The sequence below is a fragment of the Apodemus sylvaticus genome, chromosome 22 (assembly GCF_947179515.1).
Source record: "Apodemus sylvaticus chromosome 22, mApoSyl1.1, whole genome shotgun sequence".
Taxonomy (NCBI): domain Eukaryota; kingdom Metazoa; phylum Chordata; class Mammalia; order Rodentia; family Muridae; genus Apodemus; species Apodemus sylvaticus.
Genome location: NC_067493.1, coordinates 26,060,940 through 26,087,336, shown reverse-complemented (window position 1 = coordinate 26,087,336; position 26,397 = coordinate 26,060,940). Strand labels below are relative to the sequence as shown.

The 26,397-nt window shown below is 54.2% G+C and overlaps 1 protein-coding gene across 12 annotated transcripts in view; it reads right to left on the bottom strand.

Moving 5' to 3' along the window:
• Positions 1 to 1,181: 1,181 nt before the first annotated feature.
• Positions 1,182 to 26,397, bottom strand: part of Iqce (IQ motif containing E) — a 39,367-nt gene continuing 14,151 nt past the window's right edge. For 4 of the 12 annotated variants that reach the window (XM_052167879.1, XM_052167889.1, XM_052167887.1 and 1 more), the window contains 15 exons: positions 25,901 to 25,973; positions 25,633 to 25,682; positions 23,116 to 23,279; positions 22,134 to 22,189; positions 20,373 to 20,602; positions 17,754 to 17,858; positions 17,074 to 17,164; positions 14,458 to 14,628; positions 13,533 to 13,565; positions 11,182 to 11,301; positions 10,705 to 10,826; positions 9,861 to 9,961; positions 8,365 to 8,463; positions 5,709 to 5,909; positions 2,804 to 4,978 (listed from right to left, as the gene is read on the bottom strand). In XM_052167879.1, coding sequence (XP_052023839.1) covers positions 4,851 to 4,978; positions 5,709 to 5,909; positions 8,365 to 8,463; positions 9,861 to 9,961; positions 10,705 to 10,826; positions 11,182 to 11,301; positions 13,533 to 13,565; positions 14,458 to 14,628; positions 17,074 to 17,164; positions 17,754 to 17,858; positions 20,373 to 20,602; positions 22,134 to 22,189; positions 23,116 to 23,279; positions 25,633 to 25,682; positions 25,901 to 25,973 — 1,744 coding nt within the window. In that variant the 3' untranslated portion in view covers positions 2,804 to 4,850. The other 8 variants (XM_052167880.1, XM_052167883.1, XM_052167881.1 and 5 more) reach the window with 8 other exon arrangements.

Genomic DNA, 26,397 nt, shown 5'->3' with positions numbered 1-26,397 from the left:
AACATGAACAAGTACATATACATATATACACTTTAAATATTCTCATCACACACACACACACACACACATGCACCATGACATGCATACACATGTATACCCATGGCAGAAGATAACTTGTGGTTTTCTCTTCCACCCTGTGGGTGAAGACCAAACTCAGGTTTTCAGGCATGGTACCAAGAAGTATCTATCTACTGAGCCATTGTGCTTACTATAAATTATATATTTTTTAGCTGGGTGTGGTGGTACATGCTTTTAACCCCACACCAGTAAGTACTATCTAGTAAAACTGTTTAAAGGGAAAAAAAATTAAGACCAAAAGGCCAGGGGATCCATGCCTCACTGGCCTGAGCTATTCTGAGTTTCATTTTCCAGCTTCTTTTTTCTTAGATATATTCTTTATTTACATTTCAAATGTTGTCCCCTTTCCTGGTCCCCCTCCTCAAAAATCCCATAAGCCATCTCCCCTCCCTGTTCCCCAATCACCCCTCTCCCGCTTCCCTGACCTGGTATTCCCCCCTACACTGCAGCATTGAGCCTTTCCAGGACCAGGGGCCTCTCCTCCCTTTGGTGTCTAACAAGACCATCCTCTGCTGCCTGTGTGTCTGGAGCCATGGGTAACTCCATGTGTACTCTTTGGTTGATGGTTTTGTCCCTGGGAGCTCTGGGTGGCTCATATTGTTCCTCCTGTGGCACTACAAACCCCCTTCAGCTCCTTGGGTCCTTTCTCCAGCTCCTCCATTGGGGACCCTTTTCAATATGAGAGTATCCCCCTCATGCACTAGCAGAGCCTCCCAGGTGACAGCTATATCCAGCTCCGGCCAGCAAGCACTTGTGGGCATCGCTAAGTGTCTGGGTTTTGGAACTGTATATGGGATGGATCCCTAGATGGGGTTGTCTCTGGATGCTCTTTCCTCAGACCACTTCCCTGCTTTGACAGGTGCTTAGCCAGCCGTGACCTGCACTAGACCGGTTAGTCTGTTGCAGTATGACTGCCGTATGCGGACCCGTGAACCCGGTGTAGATGGGACCCTCAAGAAAGGGGCAGCCTGGCTGCACGCCAGTCAGCTGTGTTTGCTGAGTCTCTGGCCCTCAGGGCATCTGGGCCACACGAGAACATCCACTGCTCGCCCCCCGCCCCCCAAGGAGGAATTTGAAATTAGTTTGACCAGGATATACTGGAATTTTTATTTAGATCTCAAAAGTTGAGAGCGCTTTCCCGGGAAGGTATTTATAGGTTTAAAGACATCTGTTCTGCTCCCATCTTTCCTCTTTTTCTAATGATTGGTCTCTTCACAGAGAGGGCTCTGGCTCTGTGAGCCTGAAGGCATAGTCCTCACTCACTCCCCCCTCGGGAGACAAAAATAGACATTTATCAGACAGAATCTAGCCGCACCTGCAGTCAGGTCATTCATGCAGTCGCTCCTTGGTGCTGAAATGAGTGGACCTACAAAAAGCTCCTGATGTGCTGTGAGACTTCACACAGGCGCCAGGCACAGGGCCCTGGCAAATTAGTTCTGGTCACCCATCAGGTGGCCGACGGGGACTATGGTCTTGGTGGCTTCTAAGGCCCCTCTGAATGCTGCATGGCCCTGCGATCATACTACATTAAGAATGCAGCCAGGGCTGGAGGTGTGGCTCAGTGGTAGAGTACCTGCCTAGCATACAGAAGGACCTCGGTCCCATCCCCTGCACCATACAAAAGCTCTGATTCCAATCTCTGCAGGGTTGCTCCCACCCACACGCAGCTCTCTGCTATTTTGCTAGTTTTTGGGAAGCCTGGTTTGTACAACCCCCCCTCTGTTTCCTCCTCAGCTGCATCTGGTGGGCGGAGGTGGAGCAAGGGGAGCCGAGGGCTGTGGTGGTTCCTGGATCTTGCTTTTTCACAGGGACGGCCTCTTCCAGGAGGGTGGTTCCATTCTGTTTCTGGCTTTTGAGGTAAGAGGAACAGCATCTCATAAGGTCCCTGCAAGCACTGTGTCCCGAGCCCCGCTGGCTTCCTGTGCATTCTCCAGAGATGCCCAGGGCCTCTGGCAAGCGTGTGAGTGGTGTGAGCAGCCTTTCACCTTTTCAGCTCTCCACACGGGTCAGCTGCAGCAGTGTGGCTGGCGGTCAGCGGGCTGGCAGCCACCCACGGGGCCGGGTCACAGAGAGAGCATGGGCTCTTTTAGAGATGAATTACCTACCAGCCTACACTGAAGGCTCACTCCTGTTCTTTAAGCTCAAGGTGGTGTGGAGGTGTTGCCATGGAAATCAGGGCACAGTGACATCCACTTACCCATCTCTGCACATACCTGGGCCTGCTTTGGTTCTGAATGCTGGGGTCTGAGGTCCTCAGAAAGGTCTCTACTCCTACTATCCCCCCGGGATGAATTCTGCTGTTTCCTAAGGCCCCACAGCTGGCTGCATCACAGACCAGCCACACTCCCAGAAGGCTTGGGCCAGCCCACGGCCTCCCATCTGACCACAGTTCCTGGTGATTGGCATATATATACCTCACCCCTCCTCACTCCTCTGTAGTTTTGGTTTTGCCAATGGCCCTAGCTGGCCAATCAGGGAACTTGTACCTACAAAACCAAGCCAAGCCCAAGGACTCTTGTCTTAGAGATCAGGTGAAGTTCAGGCGGACAGGCCTTCCAGTTCCCACAGTTCCGGGAGAAGTCGGTGGGTGCTCACCGTACTGCCCCTATTCCCCAAACAGGCTGCCACGCCCCCTCCCCCAGGCGCGTTCCTTCTCGGCTTCAGATCAGCCAGGGGCAGTCTGCTCTGGCAATGGCGCGTGGTAGAGAGCACAGGACTCAGGACACTTGTCAAAGGCAGAGGCTTCAGGCAACCTCATTTACTGGGGCAGCTTCAAGACAGCTTTGCCTTTAATAGACGAGCTGCTACACCAAAGGACAGGAGGGCCACAGCTTTCCTGGTTTTCAGAGGCATGTTCTTAGAAAACCCAAGTGCAGGGGCCGCTCAGACTCACTGCCCCCTGGCCAGGCTGCGTATGCAGGCTGGCCCTAAGATCCACACCCTGCCCTGCAGCTGGGGTGTCATCTTGCACGGGCCCTTCTGCTGAAGTGGAGCACCCCCTCGGGTGAAGGTGAAGACACCCCAGCCCGAACTGGTGACCGCTCGCTCACTCGGAGCACTCAAAGCACAAATGGGTGACGTAAAATAAGGGAAGGGGACAGAGCAGCGGTGTGTGGAGCCCCTGGACCCTGGCGGGGAAGGTTCAAGCACACAAGGCCCACTTGTCTTGTGCCTTAGTGGGTGGGGGCTCTGAAGCTTCAAGCGGTGGCATCAAACAGGGAGCACAGCCAAGTTCTGACAAGGAAGCAGATCTACAAAGGGCTCCAGTCGCTGCCGCTGCCGTGTAAGTGAAGCTACCATCAGGTCACTGAGTAACTTGGCAGGCAACCTACAGGCCAAAGGCAATGGCCGGGGCCTGGCTGAGTTGGTTTTTTTGCCCCCTGGTGGAGAAAAATGGGTAGACAGCCGTGCCTGGTCCCATCAGAGTATTAGGGACACTTACACCTTCCTGGAGCAGGTAGACCAGGCTGGCCCCCTCTTCCTAGTCTCTGACCCCAAGCCCAGCTCACTTCCTGAGTGTCCCATACCTAACCTGCTGTGTGCCTTTCAGGTAGGCGTTTTGTGGAGAAGGATACCAGGAATTAAATGGCCCCCCCACAGCAAACCTCTTGGGTGTCCGCACTGGCCTAGTCCAAGAAGGAACATTAAGATTTTCCCTGAGACGAATCTCAGTCCTATGGGACCAGGAAGTCCCATCTCCAGTGACCTGCATGCCTGGGCCTGCTATGGAGACCACCAGCAGCCAGTCCAACAAGCACTCTGGAGAGGCCCTTGGGCAGCAGGCCTATGCCACAAGGAGCCCAGATACGCTGAAAACCCCTGTCCAGGCCCATAGTCCCTCATTCTCACCCACTGCCAGGAGATAATTTCACAGACAAGAGACCAACACCTCAGGCTGCCGGATGCTGAGAGGGCCAGACGGCACTGGTGGCCTGCAGGTACCTCTGTACACCCAGTGACAGGCAGGGCTGTACTAGAATTTGTCCTTCCTGAGATGTATCTCCTCTGGGACAATGGGCTGCCTCCTGGCCCTGCTCTCGCTCTCTCGCTCTCTCTCTCTCTCTTTCTCTCTCTCCCTTGTGTCTGGGTGACCTGAGCCATCCTCGGGCTGCCTCATAATTACAGTTATGCCACTCGCTCTGTGTTGATGCTGCCTGGTACTCTTCCCAGAGTTCATCCTCCTGGGGCGGGGGTGTTGGGGATGGTGGGGGTGTTGGGGATGGTGGGGGTGTTAGGGGATAAGAACAGGAGGAACAAGGAGCCCTTGGGACAGGGACTCAGTCGGGGACCCTGATGACCATAGCTTCTTGCTGGCTCTCCTATGACTGCATCCCGCTGCACGCACAGGAGACTTAGCTGTAGCACCTGCCAAGGCCCTGGGCAGCAGCGGACCAGGAAGGCTAGGCCAACGTGGCAGCCGGCAGTGCCAAGGTTAAGGGCAAGTAGTAGACTTTGCAAGAGTTCTCGTCTTTGCAGGACTCGCTGCTGCCCTGGCTCGGGGTGGGCATTACTGCGGGCACTGGAAACACGAGGGCTGAAGCTGGAAATGGAAGTGGGAGGTGTCCACTGTCCCTCCCTCCATCCCTCCATCCCCAGAGAGCACAGAGCCACCAGCATCCCTCAAAGGCACAGGCACGACAAGTAAGAAAATGGATGGCTAAGGTGTCCCCCAGCGAGGCAGGGCTCTTCCCTAGCAAGATAGTAATCTTCTCAAATTCAGAGTCCTCTAACTTGCGCCCCAGCCACCTCACCTGGAGGCAACGGCTGGGGTCCTAGAATGGGGAGGGGCTTTTCTTCCTGGGCAGAAATGGCGAAAAGATAATGTCATCTGAGTCATCCGAGCAGATGTCCTCCACAGGTGGTGGCGACAAGGGCTGCAGTCCCGGGGGAGAGGGCTCAGCTGAAAGCAACCAGAGAGGGAGATCAGTCAGGGGGAGTCAGCACAGGGGGTAGACGGGCTGGGAGACACACACACACACACCTGCAGTTCCTGGTACACAAGACTGAAGCCTCACCCACATGGCCAAGGGCCCACCTTCAGAGCCCCCCCCCCCACGACACTACAGAGCCTCTTGCGGACACCTGCCCTTGATAGTCTTGCAGCTGCTGATATTAAAACACTTGTAGGCTGGGTAGAAGGATGGCTCAGCGGTTAAGAGCACTGGCTGCTCTTACAGAGGTCCCGAGTTCTATTCCCAGCAACCACATGGTGGCTCACAACCATCTGCAGTGGGGTCTGATGCCCTCTTCTGGTGTGTCTGAAGAGAGCAATGGTGAATACAATAAATAAATAAAAATCTTAAAAAAAAAAAAAACAAAACCCAAAAACCACTTGCAAGCCTGGTGTGTGATGCACTCAGAAAGCTAGAAGATGGGGAGGAAGAAGAGGAGGAAGAGGAAGATGAGGCAGATCATACATTTGGGGCTAGCCTGGGTCACACAGTGAGTCTGAGGCCAGCCTGGCCTAGAGTAGTCCTACAGAGTAAGATTAGCTCAGGAACCAAGACCATGCAAAGGGATTCCGAACCGACTGGGGACTGGTATAGCGTGTCCTGGCTACACTGCCCCGCCCCCTAGCCTGCCCTGTCTGGCGTGGTGTGGAGTGGGGTGGAAGGACAGAGGGGACATACCCAGGGATGGCCCTGCACTTCCAGTGCTGCTGCTCCTTTCCTCACACATCACATCCTTCACACTGGGCACAGCCTCCAGACTGGATGAGGATGGGCAGTCCCCGTAGCCACCTTGGGTGGAGTCGGGGATGGAGGGGGCAGGTTCCAACGCAGCGGTCTCCTTCAGCTCCTCCGAGGCATAGAGCCCCCCGCTCATTGCTCCTAATGAGGAGGAGAGAAATGATCGGTTAACAATTTGAGATTTAAAAAGTGAGATTCCAGCCCAGCCATGAAGCAGATGGCATGACAGTCCACCTCATCCGCATCGGCGCCCACCACAGTTCATGTAAACTACAGCCGGGGCAGCTCAGTGGCCACCCCAGTCTTTTCTTCTTGTATTGTGTTTCATAATCTGTGTAGGCATCTGTGTCCCATGGTGCAGACGAGGAGGGCCAAGGAGGGCCAAGGACCGGTGCTCAGCTTCCGGCTTGCCTGCCTCAGGTTCCCACACCGGAGTTCTAGGATTAGCATCTGACTGACTGCACCTGGCTTGACCTGTGCGGCGGACAGCTCCTCCCAGACAGAGTTCCCTCAATCTTTTTCTCCCTAGCCATTTTCTTGCCCAGGGTGGGTGTGGATGGGTGGGTGGGGGATGGGGCATTGTTTTTGAGATAGTGTCTTGCTTCGTAGCCCTGTCTAGCCTTAACTTATGATCCTCCTGCCTCAGCTTCTAGTTTTTGGGATTTTGGTCTGTGGCATTAGTCTTTATTTTTATTTTCCTTTTCCTCCTTATTCCTTTTCTGTTCTCTCTCACCATTCCTCTTTCCCTTTCTCTTAAAAAAAAAGTGGGGAGGGGGCTGGAGAGATGGCTCAGTGGGTAACAGCACTGACTGCTCTACCAGAGGTCCTGAGTTCAAATCCCAGCAACCACATGGTGGCTCACAACCATCCGTAATGAAATCTGACACCATCTTCTGGGGCATATGAAGATAGCTACAGTGTACTTAGATATAACAATAATAAATCTTTAAAATCAACGGGGAGGGTTTTTTTTTTTTTTTTAATTCCGTGCAGTGGTGGCCACACGCCTTTAATTACAGCACTCAGGAGGCAGAGGCAGGTGGATCTTTGAAGTCTAGGCCAGCCTGGTCTACAGAGTAAGTTCCAGAATGGCCAGGACTACACAGAGAAACCCTGTCTTGAAAAACTAAAAAGAAAGTTTTATTTTATGTGCATAGGTGTTTTGCCTGAATCTATGCCTATGTACCACCATGTGTCCGTTGTAGTTACAGAGTTGAGCCACCACCTGGGAGCTGGGAACTGAACCCCTGCACTCTGGAACTGCAGCCAGTGTTCTGAACCAAGAAGCCACCTTTCCAAGCCCCTTCCTTTCTTTTATGAGACAGGGTCTCATAACCTCAAGCTAGCCTCAAAGTCACTCTTGTCAGCTCTGGAACCCCTCCCCCTCTTGCCATTCCCGGGATTGAAGGCAGGCACCACTGTTTTCAACTTTCTTTAAAAGCACAACCAAGGGCTGGGTGTGGCTCTTCCGCTTGCACTGCCTGCCTCGGGAGGCACAGGCAGGAAGCCGGCCGGTGAAGGCTACCCGGGGCCAAGGAGTGAGAGCCGGTTGCAACTACAAACCAACCAATGCACAGCCCCGACACGACGAGCTCGAAGGACCCGCCATTCACTGTTCTCACACGGTCACTGATCCCGGGGTCAGGACCTGCTCAGCAGTGGATGCTTCTGGGCCGGTCTACACAGGTGACAAACCTGCCACTTTAAAAGTTCATTTGACAAGAAGAGGAAAGGGCAGCATAAACAAACACCTCAGCCCCGACCAAATAATTTAAAGGTCAGCAGACACTGGACCCGGTGAGATCAGCACAGGCGGCTTTTTGGAGAACAGGCTAAAGCCTCTGGGAGCCCGGGGGATTGCAGGCTGGCGGTGGCTTCCGGGTTCTGGTGTCTGCGTGCCTGCCTTCTCTGAAATCCCAGAGCTCACTGCGTATTGCAGACAAGGGTTTGGAGAGAACAGTAAAGCTCTGGTGCAGCTTGGAAAGTGACGGCGGAAGTAGCTGGAGTTTCAACTGTGCCGGCAGGTTGAGCATGCTGTGGCAGGGGGTTCTCCACACGGGCTCCAGTGGGGCCCCTGGGAATTAAAGGGGAATGACTGATCCAGTTAGAACTAGCTGAGGGTTGGGAGTATGACTCAGCTGCACAGTACATGCCTACTAACCCCCAACTCTGTCCCATGAAGGGCTGAGATGTCAGTGGTAAATCATCCCTTACTGTGGGGCTGGGGCGTGGCTCAGTGTTAGAGCCCCTGCCTAGAACCCCCCAGTGAGGGGCTGGGGGCGTGGCTCAGTGGTAGAGCCACTGCCTAGAATCCCCCAGGGAGGGGCTGGGGGCGTGGCTCAGTGTAGAGCATCCGCATCCGCCTAGAATCCCCCAGTGAGAGCCCGGGTGTGGCTCAACCCCACTTCTCTAGCATGTGTAAGGCTTTGGGTTTTATATCAAGCACTTCAGAGAAAAAAAAACAGTAGGGTGGGCACTGGTCAGGCTGAGGGCCAGCCACCCATTGTACTCTGGGTGAGGTAGGAGTCAGCGTTAGGACCCAGTCTTCAGGGCTTACTCAGGAAGGTGCTGCCCTGCCCGCCACTGCCACATTTACCTGAGTAGGGCTGCAGGTCTGGCGGCTCCTCTGCCTCATCTTCGTCCTCAGCAGCCTCCCCACCGCTCGCCTCGCTGTCCTTTCCTGATGGGCCGCATTCTGTGTAGGTCACATCAGTTTTGGGCAGGCCCAGCCAACCTATCTGACCGTTCCAGCAGCCAGCCACCCTCCTGCCCCTGGCAGCCAGCACTTGTCGACCCTGCCAGCCTTAGCTCTCCCCGACACCCAGGGGCTCGGCACAGAGATGTCTGGGAAGCACCAGGTGACTCAGCTCCCTGGGCCGTCGTCACACGCATGGGCAGAACCTCAGCTGAGCTTCTACAGTTTACAGGACCCAAAGTCCCTAGCTCCTTATCTACGCCAGTCACAGGGAGCCACTGTCACTAAGGCGGGAGTCGCAGGTCCATCCACAGAACAGTGGAACCCACAGGCTACTGCGCTGCATTGGCCTCCGCTTGTGAGGAGATGCCCCACAGGCAGGGGTCCTATGGGGACGACACCTCAGTGACACCTCAGTGTGGACCAGACCTCATAGCTGGGGACAGTCTGCCTGTGCCCTGGGCATATCTTTACATGTGTGTGTGTGCACATACGCACACACATGCTTGTGTATGTTGTTCACATGTGGGTTAATCTTACATATCATCTCTCTGGTGCTGCTCATCTTTGATATATTTTTGGGGGGCAGGGTGTCTCACTGGTCAGGAACTTGCCCATCTGGCTAAGCTGGCTGGCTGATGAGCCCCAAGGATCTTCCTGTCTCTTCCTCTCTGGTACCAACATTACATCACCATGCCCAGGGGGGTTTAAGATGTGGGGCCTGGGAACTGAACTTGGATCCTTCTACTTGCCTTGCAGTAGACATCGCCCCCCACCAGCTCTGGGCTTCTTTACCTAATGTTCCCTCCCACCCCGCACCCCCAGACAGGGTTTCTCTGTGTAGCCCTGGCTGTCCTGGAACTGGCTCTATAGACCAGGCTGACTTCGAACTCAGAGATCTGCCTGCCTCTGCCTTCCCGCGTGCTGGGATGGAGGGTGTGCCACCAGCGCTCAGCTTGTTAATCTTGATGGGACCAGGGCCTCACACATACTAGGAAGTGTTCTATCATGAAGCTAGATCTTCAGCCAGCTTTGGGGCTTTAATGGAGTAGGAAAGGGAATAAAAGCAATGTTTCCCTAAACAAGCAATCAGGAGAAGCCCTGGCCCGAGGAGCCCTGAAGAGGCAAAACGCAGGGAAGCTCTGACTGCGCAGCTTCGCAGGGACACGTGGGCACCGCACCCACACTGCTGCCACCTACTGCCTTGCCCCCACTGTGGTCCCAGCAGCAACGGAGGACAGTGAGTCTCTCTCGGGTATAAGGTATGAACTTAGGTGGATTAGGGTCAGGGTTAGCAGCTGACACTGGGGACAAGCCTCTGGGGACTTAGCCTTCTTTTGGCTTAACCCTCGTAGGGCAACCTCCCCCTTAGGTCAGAACCAAGTGAGTGAAATTACCGGGAGAAGCTGCGAGGGAGGGTGGGGAGGCGGATTCTGAGGGTGTCACTGAAACTGCTTCCCTCTTCGAGGACACGGCAATCTCTCGGCAGCAGTTGGCACTGGAAGACAGACAGAAAGCTCTGCTGAGCCAGGGGGGGTCTGCATGCTGCAGCACTCGGGCCAGCGGGCAGCCTCTTCCACAGGTGACACACCGTGGACCTGCCCTCCGTTCATGTCCTCAAGGTTTCCCATCCCCACTGAGCTCAGGACTGTCAGTCATACTGTTTTGTCTTTTTGAGATCCTCTTGCTAATAAATAACCTAGGCTGGCCGCAAACTCACTTTGTAGCCCAGGCTAACTTGGAACTCATCATCTAGCTCAGGCTAAATCAGATCTATTTATGTAGCCTAGGCCGATCTCAGACTCATGTTCCTGCTGCCTCAGTCTCCCGTGTGCTGGGATTACAGGTGGGTACCACTGTGCCAAGCTCCAGTTTTCTTTAAAAAGGAACACTATGTGAGCTCAACCTCTTGGCACCCACACACGCATGGGCCCTGTTCAAGAGGATATCCCCACATCCCTGTTCCAGAGGATGTACACACATCTACTTGCTTGCCTCCAACCCACCATGCATTCTAGAAAGGTCTTCCGCAGAGGGCAAGAGCCTACGGCCTACACAATGCCTACAGAGAAGCAAGGACGGTCCACAGGCCTAACAGCTGCTGTGGGGAACTGCCAGGCCACGGCTCACAGACAGGGCCGTGACAACACATGCCGTGTCCTACTGGAGTCCTGATTGGCCCCAAAATGGGTATCCGCCACCCCCGAAGTGACAGCACAGAGGTGCCTGCAACCTACTCACATGAACCTGGCCTGGGCCAGGTACCCACGGAGGATGGACTGGATGGCAATGACGGCCTCCTCTTGGGCTGGGTTGTCTTCAGCCGGGGAGATGGGGCTTGGGACACGGGGTGTAGGAGAGCTCTGTGGTCAATGACAAGGGGAGACAGGCCTGTCTGAGGCCACCCTGTCTCCGGCTCCAAACGTAGCACGGAAAGATCTCCCCGGAGGGGGGCTTCCCAGCTGACCCCTCACTGCTCTTCCTCCCTCCGCCCCCACCCCACCCCCACTGCATTCACTGTGAGGTGTGCTGCTTCGGACCCCAACGCTAAAGTCGCCCGAGATGTGCTGTCCCAGCAAGGGATGGGTGGAGCACCAGACACCTCTGTTCAGCCGGGAAGACTAGCAGGCCTAAGGGGCTTGAGATTCCTCAGCTGAAGACACGCAAGAGGGGCTGAGGAGGGCTTGAACAGCCGGCGTCCATCACTCAGATGGTTACCTGGTTAAGGGGGCTGGGAAGGCGCGGCAGGCTGGGGGGCCTGGGGTCTGGGGCTCTGCTGCGCACAAGCTTCGAACGAGCTAGGTGTCCCCTGAAGGCCGCCTGGAGCACGGTCGCTGCCTGGCAGGAGAGAGGGAAGGACTCAGTTAGCAGACAGTGGTGCGTGTGTGTGTGAAGAGTAAAGCCTTATGGAGAAAACTCCTCTTACTGCTGTGTGACCTCAGGGGCATGGCACAGGGCCTCCCTGTGCCGCCTCTTAACCCCCGCCCTGCTGGTGCATGCACGGGTCGGTCCCTCAGGGAGAGAAAGGCACATGCTGACTGCTCGCCGGCTCCCTCCCCCAACACTAATCCTGAACAGTCGAACCAGTTGCTAAGCACAGTTACACTAGCTGCTAATAATAGTTCAGACTTTACACGTTACTTTGGCTTTTCCAGTCAGGGTCTTGCTGCACAGCTCTGGAATACTTCAAACATATGCTGAGCCTCATGTTTCTGTCCCGTGAGTGCTGGGATTGCAGGTGTGTGCCACAGTGTGTGCCCTGAAGACCTCACGTACCTGGAGATATCGCCTTGGCGGGGTTGATCTGTTTTATAGACTTCCTTTCACACACATCCTTCTCAGTCACAAAGTGACAGTAAGATATTTTTCTGCTTTTTAAGTGTTGGTGTTTGAACCCAGGGCATCCTGCACTCTGGACAAGCATTTTACTACTGAGCCACCCCTCCAGCGCTCACTGGTGGATTCTATGCAGATATTCCACCCTCTACCACTGAGCCACGCCCCAGCTCTTGTGCAGATTTGATGCCATGAAGTTGCCAGCCATGCCTTTTCTTCTTGGCTCCTGGGGTCTTGGGGTGAATGGATGACCCCTGTATACAATGACCAATGAGCCAAACTAAAGGGCAGTAACAGGCCAGAGACACCCAGTTCCACATGTAGGCTGAGCTCTGGGTCTGGCTTATGTTAGCACACCTAACAGCTGGACGGAGGCCAGGCTGAAGCCTAGCCCAGGCGAGCTAATCTAACTGGCAAGCCACAGAGCAAGACTGGACATCTGGGCAGAAGACCCACAAGGAAGAGGGCTTGACAGCACAGGCCACTGTCTCAGCTACTTAAGACTGAAGTTGGGGAAAGAAGACTCACAAACAAATCCATGGGCCACCCTGGACAATGTGGGAAAACCTCCTCTCAAAATAAAAATATAGGGAAGGCTGCAAGCATGGTTTAGCAGTATAGTACCTACCTAGGGTCCCCCAGTGAGGGGCTGTGGGCATGGCTCAGTGGTAGAGCCCCTGCCTAGAATCCCCCAGTGAGGGGCTAGGGGCGTGGCTCATTGGTAGAGCCCCTGCCTAGAATCCCCCAGTGAGGGGATGGGGCGTGGCTCAGTGGTAGAGCCCCTGCCTAGAATCCCCCAGTGAGGGGCTGGGGGCGTGGCTCAGTGGTAGAGCCCCTGCCTAGAATCCCCCAGTGAGGGGCTGGGGGCGTGGCTCAGTGGTAGAGCCCCTGCCTAGAGTCCCCCAGTGAGGGGCTGGGGGCGTGGCTCAGTGGTAGAGCCCCTGCCTAGAGTCCCCCAGTGAGGGGCTGGGGGCGTGGCTCAGTGGTAGCGCCCCTGCCTAGAATCCCCCAGTGAGGGGCTGGGGCGTGGCTCAGTGGTAGCGCCCCTGCCTAGAATCCCCCAGTGAGGGGCTGGGGCCGTGGCTCAGTGGTAGAGCCCCTGCCTAGAATCCCCCAGTGAGGGGATGGGGCGTGGCTCAGTGGTAGAGCCCCTGCCTAGAATCCCCCAGGGAGGGGCTGGGGGTGTGGTTCCGTGGTAGTGGCACACTTAGTATGTAGGAGGTCTCAGTAGCAAATACCAGTGTCTTACTCCAATCTCACTGTCACCAGAACCTGCTTTTCCTTTCTGCCACCTCGCCTATGGGGACAACGCTGCTGTCCTTCCCTATCTATCCCATGGGACACCGAGGCTGCAGGATGGCAGCTCTAGTGTTCACCACACCTCAGTGCTCCCTGCTCCACAGCACACGTGTCCTAGCGTCCGTGGCTGAGCCTGTGGGACTGCTCAATGCAGAAGCAAACGTGGAGATGGAGGGTGTGAAGGAATTTTTAAAATGTGGAGTTATTCAGGTGTTCCACTTTATGCTTCCGTTACTAGTGTATTTTAAACTTCGTGTTGGAGTTTGAATTAATTTCCTGAAAAGTTGGGACTTAAAGAGACGCCTTTAAGGGGCTGGAGAGACGGCTCGGTGGTTAAGAGTGTATACCCCACCCACACCCTCTACCTACCCCCACTCTCCTAGGTCACTTTACACCACAGTCAAAGTCGGGGTTCTGAAATGGGTGAGACCGACCTGGCTTACCTCCTCCAAAGCTGCTTTTCTTTTCTGAAATAAGGGACGGAGAAATGAGTTAATGTGAGCATAGCTCGGTGTCCCCGGCGGATCCCTGCACCCCGAGTCCCCTTCCCTAGAAGCCTGTTCTCATGTGTGTGACGAGCTGGGAGAGGCTTTCCAGACTGAGTTAACTGGGTAGGAGGACCGCTGTCAGGGTGTTTCTCAGGCATGGACTTCAGGCCTGAACTGCTCGGAAAGGAGAACGGAACTGCCCCCCCCCCCCACACACACACACAGTTATGTCTCCCTGCCCAACTCGGCCTGGGAATCTTCCACCAAAAATCAATGACACATTCAGTAACACTGCAGCCACAAAGGCCAACGAAAAGGGGATCTTCAGACCTTATCTGGGACAGCTTGGATATTAAAGAGAATAATGACTGCAACTACATTTTTAAAAGAGTCAATAAATAAAAGAATCTGAGCCCATATTAACTCTCTTCCCATGAGGGACAGAGGGGAGGGAGGAGGGGCGGGCTCCTGTGTTCTGCTTGAGTGGCAATAATCCAACCATTGCTTGCTCTGAAACTGGCATCCCGTCTCCTCAGGAGCACCTGGACACATGTCCACTGCTGAACACCTGCTGTTTACACCAGGAAGACCGACTGATAAAGATGGAACTAGAAGCACAGTCCTGTGGCCAACCAAGATGGCCATTGTCAGGTCACCGACTGTTGCTAGATGGTCTCTTGTGGTTGAAGATGGCCCTGAACTCCTGATACTGTTAGGCGCTAGGGTTACAGGCGTGCACCACCCCTCCTTTTGAGAAGCCAGAGTTAGCAGCCTTGCCTTCTGTGAGCTAGCCCACTGGGAACCATACTGGGTAATGGAGCACACAAACACCAAATGCTTTCTGCAGCTGGACCCGGGCCGGGAAGCTCACCTTGCGTCTGTGAGCCTTCCACTGGGCCTGCAGGGTCCTGATGGCAGCCTCTCTCCTCTCTTCGGAGCACGGGGCAGGGGGTTGGGAGCCACCCTCCTCACCAGCACTGTTGTCGGAGTCTGCCTCCGAGTGCTTGCTGCAGGGTGAGGGGGCATGGCGCTCTGGGTGAGCCTGCAGGAAATGAAAGGGACCAGCTGCTATCGAGGTGTCAGCAGCAGGCAGAGGACAGGATATTAACCAGGATATTACCCCGAGGGGCAGCAGGCCTCGCTCATCAGACAGCAGACTTAATAAAACAAAGTCTGAACCTGGCACGGTGGCGGTCTTTTGGGGGGTTTCTCTTTAATGTGGTATAAGAGTGGGATTTGGGAAATTGAAGTGAGATACTGTCGATATATTTTTGGTAGGAAAAGGGGGGGGGGAGTCGACCTCTATAACGCTGCTGACGTCTAGACAGTGCTCTCAAAATCTGCCACCTACCAAGGCTCTTCTCAATAAAGTAAAAGTTACTCAGAAAATTATGGTCCTTCCATCACAAGGCAGGTTCAAGGCCAGGGAGATGCTCAGTCAGTAAAGTGAGGACATGCACGTGCATGAGGACCTTAGTGTGATCCTTAGCAATGATGAGCTTTTAAGCCAGGCATGCCAGCTTGTGACCCCAGCAGCAGGGGGTGGAAAAGGGAAATCCCTGGGGCTCACTCACAAGCCAGCCTCGCCTACTTGCAGACCCGAGAGGTATGCACAGCCAGTAGGTGGCTGACGACACGGCAGAGCCAGGCAGCGCCGAAGCCCGGATGTCTATCTGCTCTAAAGAGTTTTGACACGTGTGCCTTGGCTGCTCCTGGGCAGACAGGACAGAGCCCAGGGCAAGAAGCGTGCTCCTGAGAGGGAGGTCAGACTGGAGGCCACTCCCGGGACCAGCGCCACCTCCAGCTATGCAATCTTCACATACCCAGGACCTGGGAGCCAGCAAATGCTCTGTGGCTCAGAGGTCACAAGCGTTGACCAGCCATCCTCATGGTGAGCCATGCCCTCTTCATGTCTTGTCCTGATCATGGTGAAGGCCCCTTTATTTGAGGAGGTCAGAGGAGGACACCAGGTGTCCTGCTATATCACTCGCTGCTTTATTCTTTCAAGGACAAAAAAACTCCCTCACTGGATCTGCAGCTAGGCCAGTAGCAAGCAAGCCCTAGGTATCCTCCTGTCTCTGTGCCTAGCACGTCTCCATGCATGTTCAGCAAGAGTGCTTTTACCTACCGCGTCTGCTCCCCAGCCCAGGCTGGCCTTGAACTCCCAATCCTCTTATCTCTGCCTCCTGAGTGCTGGGATCCTGGTCCTACACCACCATGTATGGTCCACGAAGGTTTATTCATATATTAGGCCCCTCTGGAGCAAAGAGAGGCCGCGGGAGTTTAGTCTCTAAGGAACTAGTTTCAACCCGTGCTTACGTCAGGTGCCCACATGTGGGACACATTAGCAAGACGGTGCGTCCATCTCCTTAACACGCAGATGTCGAGCTTAGAGAACAGGGACCAGAGGGCCTCTCACTGACCTTTGGAAGTAGACAATACCCAGGTGACCTTCACAACCACAAGGCTCGCCTGACAGCAAGTCCTGAGACTTCCATAGAAAAACAAAAGAGGAGAAGCCTGAAGGGCACAGGCCTGTAATGCCAGCACCCAAGAAGCAGAGGCAGGAGGATCATATAAGTTCAAAGCCAGCCTAGGTAGCTAGGTGAGACCCTGTCCCAAAATAAAACATAAGAAGAAGGCTAGGAGTATAGTTTGGTGGTAGAGCCCCTGCCTAGAATCCCCTAGTGAGGGGCTGGGGGCGTGGCTCAGTGGTAGAGCCCCTGCCTAGAATCCCCCAGTGAGGGGCTGGGGGTGGGGCTCAGTGGTACAGCCCCTGCCTAGAATCCCCCAGGGAGGGGCTGGGGCGTGGCTCAGTGGTAGAGCCCCTGCCTAGAATCCTCCAGTGAGGGGCTGGGGGCGTGGCTCAGTGGTAGAGCCCCTGCCTAGTATACCCTAGTGAGGGGCTAAGGCGTGGCTCAGTGGTAGAGCCCCTGCCTAGAATCCCCCAGGGAGGGGCTGGGGGCGTGGCTCAGTGGTAGAGCCCCTGCCTAGAATCCCCCAGGGAGGGGCTGGGGGCGTGGCTCAGTGGTAGAGCCCCTGCCTAGAATCCCCCAGTGAGGGGCTGGGGGTGTGACTCAGTGGTAGAACCCCTGCCTAGAATCCCCCAGTGAGGGGCTGGGTTCTGATCGGCCCTCCAAAACCAACAAAACACATATGGGGCTTGGGGGGGGGGGGCAGGACAATGACGGTGCAGCAGAATACCTGCCCGGGCAGCATGTTCTGGAACGCACGTCTATGCATGCTAGGAATGAGCTATTCCTTCTCTGCTCCTTTCTGGGCTTCCTTCCTCCTCAGAGCTGCACCCACCACATCTAAATCGCCTGGGATGCAAGGCCAGCCTGAGGCCTCTACACACATCACCCAAGTTCCCGAGATCATTAGGGCAGATGGCAGGCGTGGGTGATGGTGGAGAAGTTGAATATGAAGGAATGGTTACAAGCCCCACCATGTGTAAAGTCGAGGGAACATCCCCGCCACAGGGTACCTCGTGAGTCATGGCTATGAAGGAGCTTTTCTCTTGTCTCTTAGCTTCTTCCAGTTCTTGACACTTTTTGGTGAGTGCTTCAATTTCCTCCCTAAAGTGCAAGGGGAAAGGAGGGCACCTTAGTCGTGACCTGGTCACACAGTGGAACAGGCAGTGTCGTGTGAGGAGACCACAGTCCCGGAACCAATGACCACCAGGAGAGGGCCTGAGTTGTCACCTGTGCTCGCTATGAGCCTGCGAGGGCAGGGCTGAGGGTGCTGGGCCCTGCACCATTCCTAAAATGTCATCGGAGTTGGCAAAGGGGATGGGGTGTGGGTCTAGGGTGGAGTGGCTAACACGCAGGAAGGCCTGAGGTACTACACAGAACAGTGTGCTCGCACCTCAAGCAAGCCTTTGGAGGTAGAGGCAGGAGGATACAGAGTTCAAGGGCATGCTGGTTCCAGAACACGTTCAAAGCCAGAGTTGGGTGCATAAAACCCTGTCACAGACAAACCCAGGATATCTGGGGTAGAGGCACACACTTGTGATCCTAACAAAAGTTGTTCTGGCAACTGAGAGGCTGTAGGTGGAAAACTGTAGACTGAGGCCAGTTTGCTTGTCCCAGGGAGATCCTAACGAGTCAGTCATAACAGAACCAAAACACAAGGTCAGGGTACCACTTGGCACTCGGTGTACTTTACCTCAAAGCCTGCTCCTGCTCCTCTCTCTCCTTCTTGCTTTCCCTGGCTGTCTCCAGCTCCTTCTCCAGGTCCGTCTTGGACTGTAACAGCTGCTTCATCTCCAGGCTGAGAGACATAAGCGGAGACGTTTCCATGGTCACGAGACCCAAGGCTAGCACGTACTGGAGGATGATGCCTCCTGGACCACATGACCCTGCTTCCTTCCTTGGGCAGTGGATCTAGACAGGCCCTCGACAGGCCCTTGGCTCTAATGACAGCGCGTGGTATCTAGGAGTGCGCTGCAGACACCACTGTGCAGAGGGACTCTCATGGGACAGGGTCAACAGGAACAAAATCCTGCCCTGAGACAGAGACCTTGAGGACACTTAAGTGACAGTGGTTTCCTCAGCAGTGTCTGAGCCCAGGAAGGACCTGCTTTGCTGGGGCCTAACCTGGGACACTGCTTACACTGAGCCCCGGACAGGTATGGGTGGTACCGGCGCCTCGAACTCAGCCCTGGAAGAGACTCTGTTTGAAACCCAGAGCTGCCACATCACGTGGGTGACCCCACTCCTCCAGGATCTTGCTAATCTCCATATTAAATGAGCTCCTCCTCTCGAGTATTCAGACTGTCACTCAGCAAGCACTTAGTAAGTGGTATGGATTCTGACCCCCTCATAGTGTAAACTGCAGTTCCCACACCGGCGTTAAAACTTTAAAAAGATTTGATTTTATTCCATGTGTGCGAATGTTTGCCTCCCCTGGAACTGGAATAAAGGATGGCTGTGAGCCACCACTCGGGTGCCGGGGATCGAACCCAGGTCCTCTGCAAGAGCAACAAATGTTCCTAACTGCCAAGCTACTGCTCCGGTCCCCGTGTTAAACATCTGACCAACCAGAACGTGTGTGAGTGCGCAGGGTTGCCATGTTCCAGGTCAAAGGTCAAAGGTTAAAGGTTAAAGTCAAATTACCCTGAAGTCCCGTTAGTCCTAACAGTCATCAATGTTCACCTCTGTGTGTGACTGAACATCCATGTGACCTTTAGGTAAATCCTTTCAGAAGGTACAGATGGTCCTCGGGCCTCCACACTCACCCAAAGGCTAAGAATGTCCTCCTCAGACAGCATCTGAAACTGTTCTCTGAAATCCCTGGTCTCTGAAATCCGCCTACCTGTGGTTTCCACCGATATATTTTAAGTCACCTGGACTTAGGGTTTTCTCTGTTCTGTCATTTTAACAACCTCATGAAACCGTTACTACAGTAGAACACGGTATCTTCTGAGGTAACTGTGGTCCCTCATATCTGGCCACAGAATAAACTGCTAACCCCTTTGAGGTAACAACTGTTTTTTTTTTTTTAATCTTATTTTTGCATTGACGACAGCATGACAGAAAATACAGACATTATCTACTTCAGAATGTCCGATGTAACTTAAGTTATTTTTATATAAACTGTGTGCATGTAAGCTTGCACATGTGCCATGGGGAGGTCAGAGGTCATCTTGTGGAAGCTGGCTCTCTCCTCCCACCGTGTGGGCCCCAGGATCTAAGGCCATCAGACTTGGTAGCATGTGCCTTTATCTCATGATCGTCTCTCAGGCCCACCATCACAACTTCAAATCTTTCCATGAAATGCTAATTTTTACAAGAACATCAGTTCTCAGCGATGCATGTAAAAGCAGACCAGGAGGCAGCTGGGGCCACAGTTTGGAGGGTCTGGCAGCTTTGAACGTTTACATATCTTGCCTTCCCCCATCCCATGTTTCTAGGGCTTGAATTTAAGGTGGCCACGTGTTTGGTGAGCGCTGTACGGGTGACTCGCACCCCACATGCTAGGTAATACTGTATTACTGAGTGATGGCCCACATGCTAGGTGAGAACTGTACCACTCGTCTTGGGTTTTTGAGTTTCTTTATGTAGCCAGACTCAACTCAAACTTGAGATCCTCCTGCCTCAGCCTCCCAAGTGCTGGGAATACTGGTGCACGCCAGACCTGTGAGGATCTGCTTTTCCACCCCACATCCCAGTGGGTGGGGCCCTGGGTCCTCCACTCCTAACCTCTCCAGCTGAGCTTCAAACACTGCAACCCTAACTCTCTGGCGTGGGTAGACCTGAGGCTCTGGTCTCCTCAATCAGCTCCCAGGCAGTCAGGGTTGAGGCCCTCCATGCCAGTTAGCTCCTAAGTGGGACCAGTTTTGCAGCCCTCACCAGCTCATGAGTAGGCGGAGCCTGAGGCCCTGCATCTCCCAACCAGCTCTCAATGGACAATGGACAGCGCCCAGCCCGGGCAAAGCAGTGGGGGGAGGTCAGGGGATGGGGTGCTGTTTGGGAGGAGGGTTGTGGAGGAGGGGTGGGCACAAGGCATACATTACCGACCAGCACACAGGTGGGTGAGGCCTGAGACCCTTCATCTGCAACAGGTTTCAGGGTGGGCAGGGCTGGCAGCCTTGATCATGGCTTCCTCACAGTTTAAAAGAAACTAAGACACACAGGCTGGACTTGAACTTGCGGACTTCCTGCCCAAACCCCTCCAAGCGCTGAGCTCACAGGCAGGTTCTGCCCTCCCTGTGAGTGATGTGGATGTTGTAGCTCACACGGGCCCAGCACTTCAGCCCTGGGTGGTGCGGGTGACGGCACTCACTCTTTCTCCAGCAGCTGCTCCTGCAGTGCGCTCAGCTCCTCTTTCAGGCTCTTCACGGTTCCTTGGAGATGCTCGCGGTCCTCAGCCGCATCTGCTTTGGGCTGGTCCTCTTGGGACTGGTCCTCTTTCGGCTGATTTTGCACTGAGATGTTGGACGAGGAGCGGACCAGGGGATTCGGCTTGACCAGCTCTGAAGTAGACTGCTTTGGGCTTTCTGAGGAACTCACTTTCTGGAGGCAATGGAAGCGTTTGTTAACATTACCTCTGTTTGGGGCAGCCAATCCCTGTGGGGCCTGAGCCAGCAGGACCGCTGCTCTGGAAAGATAACCTTCCCAGCGGCCAGAACCCAAAGTGGGAAAGTGCTGGCCAGGCCCAGAGGCAGGACATGAGTCAGTGCTACCTACACTACCACACAGGCTACCAGGGAGGGAGGCAAGGAAGAAATAGACACTGGAGTGTGGGATATTTCCAACCCTAGCGACGGACATTCAGCCATCTTTCTGTCTGAAAGAAACTCCTGTCTCCCCATGCCTTGCCTAATGGGTCTCAGGATGTACCTGGGTTTCCTGAATTTCCCAGCATGCTTTACATATAAAGTATTTCCACAACATAGAAACATTCTCCCAGGCTGGAGAGACGGCTCAGCGGTTAAGAGCATTGATTGCTCTTCTAGAGGTCCTGAGTTCAAATCCCAGCAACCACATGGTGGCTCACAACCATCCTTAACGAGATCTGACTCCCTCTTCTGGAGTGTCTGAAGACAGCTACAATGTACTTACATATAATAAATAAATAAAAATCTTTAAAAAAAGAAAGAAAGAAAAAAAGAAAGAAAGAAAGAAAGAAAGAAAGAAAAGAAAAGAAAAGAAAGAAAAAGAAACATTCTCCCTTGGGCTTTGCACAGCTTTGCCAAACAACTGGGGGTCTCTGGTTCACAACTTTTTCTTTCAATACTTGGGTTACAACCCGTCCTAGGTGAGCCCCTGTACCAAGTCACACCTAGTTCTTCAGCAGCAGATTCATTCTGGGCAGGGGCTCTACCATGGAGCCACGCCCCAGCCCCTCACTAGGGATTCTAGGCAGAGGCTCTACCACTGAGCCACACCCCAGCCCCTCACTGGGGGATTCTAGGCAGGGGATCTACCACTGAGCCACACCCCCAGCCCCCTCATTGGAGGATTCTAGGCAGGGGCTCTACCACTGAGCCACAGTCTTCCCCTTACCTACAGTCTAGGTAGGAACTATATCTCTAGGTTACATCCCTGTTGTACAATCTCAAGATCCTAACTGGATGGACAAGTTTCCCAGAATCAGACATCTCTGTGGGGTTGGTGTGGGGGTGGGGATGAGGAAATGCTAGCCAGCCTCCCAGGTTTCCTGGTCAGCAGTGAGGATGAAGAGATTGCTAAGAGGCTGAGTATTTGATAAAAGTCTGGGCTTTACAGATGTATGCACGCACCAGGCTAGACCACAGGCACTTCATGGTCATACATGTCCACTTGTTGCTACAAGAAGCCCAGAAATGGGTTCGTGGGCCTGGCCCTCTATAAACGAGGGCTGTGCATGACACAATCTTGCATCTTGCCCAGACCTGCAAGCAGTGCTGTCTTTCCTGTGTGTGTTTGGTAAGGTCTGCAGAGCACCCCTACGCATGGGGTGAGTGACTTATCTCACGCTGCAGCTGTCTCCCACTGAACCAGATAGTAGCCGCTCCCTGGCCTGGGTGGACCCTGAGTCATCAGACGTTAGACGCGGACTTACCTTTTCTAGCTCCGCGATGCGTCTCAGCAGCCGGGGTTTGCTCCAGTCTACGTAACCTAAGGGCAGTGGGGTTCACAAGACAGTGTTCACGGGCTACTGTGGTAGGGTCGCTCCTCTCGGGCACAGACTCACAGCCTCTCCAGGCTGACAGATGAGACACAGCCCCCAGTGGGACAAGCGCTTGCCCCTGAGGGTTTCTCTCTCATGTACGCCAGGCCAGCTTTGAACTTACTATATAACTGAACAGGTCCTTGAACTTCTGATCTTTCTGTCTCCATCTCCTGTGTACTGAGACGCATGCTCTATCATGCCAGGGTCATGGAGTGATGGGGCTCAAATTCAGGGCTGCATGCACACTAGGCAAGCGCTCTCCCAAGTGAGCTACATCCCCACACCAGAGACCCGCGAGGCCTGGCTCACACCCTGTCTCTCTGCCACTGCTGACCATGTGTTACTAGCTGGCCCTCATAGCCCAACTTTCTAAATGCCCCCAGGCTTAGGGCTTAGCCCTGCCCTTCGCCAATGCCCATCTTGCAGGCTGCCTTCACCCGAGTCTACCTCTCAGGGACAAGCATATCTAGTTCTCCAGCATAGCCTGCCCCTGCCTCAGATCTCAGCCACTCCTCCTCCTCCCCTCCGTCCTCCTCACTAAGTCAACTCCATCCCCTCCATAGCTCAGACAAACAGCCCTGGGTCCTAGGGCCTGGGCTGCATCTCAGCAGTAGAGCACTTCCCTAGTCCACATTAGACCCAGGGCTCCATCCCCAGTTCTGCAAAACAAAGCAAGAGACCCAAATCTGGCCGCTCTCCCAGTGTTTACTGGGACTCTCCCTGGAGCACTGTGGAGCGTCCATTGGCTGACAAGCCTTTTGCACAGGTAAGGGGATCTGTCTGCTCTGAGGTTTGTGACCTAGGTCTCGATCTCCCTTTCTTTCTCCTCGTGCCTCCCTCCGTGCGTGGGTGGCCACAGGCAGGCACATACCCTTGATCTTGGAGATGGTCGGGGAGTTGCTCAGCATGCGGTCCAGATCCTCCTTCAGGCTCTGGTTCTCCTCCGTCAGCTCCTGCACACTCCGGGTTAGGTTCAGCAGGGCACTGCTCATCTTCTTCTGCCTCTTCACACCCAGCTTCTTCTCCACAATGGGCCTGGGGGGAGCAAGTGACAGGCTGAGAGAGAGTCGTGCTTCCGGACGGACGGACTCAGCCTCGGCGGCTCACCCAGGAACATGGCTCCTTACCCGGTTCTGAGGTCAGAGTGGCTCCTACACGCCACTCTGTATTAACAATCAGAGAGGAAACTAACCCTGATCCCCAGAGTTAAAAATTAGTCTAACTCCAGCGACAGAATCAATTCTACTCTTTTTATTTCCCTCTATTTTTTTTTGACTTGGGGTTTCACATCTCTAAAGTTAGTCTCTGATCCGTCTGCGTCTGCCTCCTGAGTGCTGGGATTGCAGGTGTGTACCACCACGACCAGTTTATTCAGTGCTGAAACTGAGAGTTTCCTGGATGGCACGCAAGTGTTCTACCAACTGTCAACATTCCCAGTGCCCCCCACTTCTGAGACGGGGTCTCCACATGTATCCCAGGTTGTCCTAGAACTCGGGGTCCCCTGCCCCCACTTCCTGCATGTTGGCCCCCTATGTTGTATATGCTGTTACCCAGCACACCTCCACTTTTATTTTCTTATATTTTGCTCTGGTGTGTAATGCGGCCCTGGATTGGGTTGGGATGTAGCTCAGATGGCAGAATTCTTACCTAGCACTCAGGAGCGAGCACCATGTATTTATCTAAATACACACATAAATAGATAAGGCATTAAAATAAAAGTGGTCCTACAACTAACCTGGACCCTTGGGGGCCTCCAGAGACTGAACTACCAACCAAAGGGTGAGCCCAGGCTGGACCTAGGCCCCCTATGTTGCCATATGTAACAGATGTTTTCATCTTGGTTTTCATGCGGTCCCCTCAACAACTGGAATTGGGGCTGTCCCTGAACCTGCTGCCTGCCTGCCTATGGATCCCGACTGGGTAACCATGTCTGGCTTCAGTGGGAGAGGTTGCATCTGGTGGCCCTGCAGTGGGTGTGCGGGGGGGGGGGGGGGGGGGGAGGGGGGGGAGGGGAGGTATAGTGTGTGAGAGGATGAGGAGGAGGGGACGCGGGGAGGATCTGCTTGAGGTGGTAGTGGGAGGAAGGGGACTGATATTGGAATGAAACAGGAAGCAAGCCTTTAAAAAGTGGTCCTAAACATGGTGCCAAGCGCCCCCTAGTGGACGCAAGCCTATGATGTCACTGTTGGCCTCAGAGAATCACTATTCCTAATACTGACAGGTGAACACAAGAGCCTTAGCCTGAACCCACTGGCCCAGGAGCTGTGGGTCAGTATTGACTAATTCAGTATCCCTGGAGCGACACAGGGTGTTTACATTGTGAAAACAACAGAAGTGATCAGGCTTATCGGGTCTTTGTGAGCTCAGGTGTGTATGTGTACGTGTACGTGTGCAGGGCTTCTGGGACTGGAGGAGGGCGGCACGTGTCCTGTTCTACCATCTTACTCCCTGGAGACAGGGTCTCTCATTGATCCCGGAGCTAGCTGGCTGCCAACAAGTCTCACGGATCTTTCTACTGTGTAATCCTCTGTCCGCCCCCCAGATACCCCCTCCATGCAGCGATGCCTGCCTGGCTTTGTTTTGCAAAATAGACTAGTGTTTTACCACAAAGTTATCTCCTCAGCCCAACTACTGTCTGGAGGGACTGCAGGCAAAGGATGAACCGGAGAGCCTCAGCTGGTGCTGGGAGTTTACACAGAGGCCTGTGTTATGGACAGGTCTTTTATAAATAAAATATATTATATATAAGCACGGGGGAGACACAGACAGGAGGATACCAGCGCTGTAGGTTCAGTGAGAGACTGTTTCAGAAAATAAGGTGGAAGACAGTGTTGATTGGTGGTTTCCATATGTGCACACGTGTTCATACACACGCAAATATGTACATATGGACAAGGGAGTGAGGTGCACACCAGGCCTCCAGGTTCTCCCAGCATCCCTCAGTCCTGCCTGGAGTACCCTCCCCCGAACCCTGAACTTTCTGTCCCAGGGGCTAGCCTGCCCTTCCCCCAGAGGCTCCTCCCTATATAACCCAGACATTTTGCTTCTCCCTGTCTCTCTTCTTGTCTCTCTCTGCAAGCGCACCCCATCTTTTTCTCTTCCCCTTTCCTGGCCCCTCTCCCCCCATAGCCACTTCCCTGACCTTTCTTGGGGCCAGTAAACTTGCCCGCCCCAAGAACAGCTTCCCAATAAACCTGCCTTTAATATATTCTAATTTGGCTTGCATTGACTCATTTCGCCAGTGGAGAAATAACCTATCAGTACCCCCCCCCCCACTGCCCATAATAAGCATTGCACAGCTCCCCAGAAAAGAGCGAGCCAGACAGTGATGGGTAGGGACGACCAGCTTTTCAAAGACATAGGAGACCGGGCGCACGTGAGATCATACTTCTTTCCTGTGGCTTCAGAACTCGCCAGGAGGGTCTGCAGACGATGGATCTGTGAGGATCCAAGGAGAAGGTGTTAGAAGCAAGGGCAGGAAGCCCTCCCTGCAGCAACAGTCGGCTTCCCAATTCTGGCTCTGTGCAGGGAAAGAAACTCGTGGCTCTGCCGCTGCAACCTGTGTATGAAGGCTGCACTGGACCGGAGTGCATGCACAGCTTGCAGATTCGGGGCCCCAGCACCCTCCCCATCCACACGCTCCAAGGGGCACACACCTCTTCGTAGTATGTTTCCATGGCAATGCGCATCTCTTCCAGGTTGGTGGTCTTCATGTCTGTCTGTAGTTTGCTGGAGACCCAAGGTCAGAGTTAGCATGGTGGAACCAGCACCCCGGGGGGAGGGGGCAGGCAGAAGACAAGGGACACCCGGAAGTCAGAGAGGGGGTGACAATGGGAAAGAAAGCCAGGCATTGACCTTGACCAATGAATTCATACATCTGGAAGATCGACTGCACCAGACAGTGTCCTTCTGAGGGGAAGCAGCCACTCCTCTAGTGAGGCCACAGACCATCGACCGATGGTTTTTCTCTAAGAAAGGCTGCCCTGAAGACTGGGTGGATGTATCAGAGGACCTTGTTCAGAGCAGAGCAGCCAGCTTTATAAAGAAGAATCGGAGCGCTGGCGGCGGGGGGGGGGGGGGGGGCAGGAGGGAGTGACACAAGAGTGTTACCCCAGCAATCAGGAGGCTGGTGCAGGACTGTTAATTCAGCTCA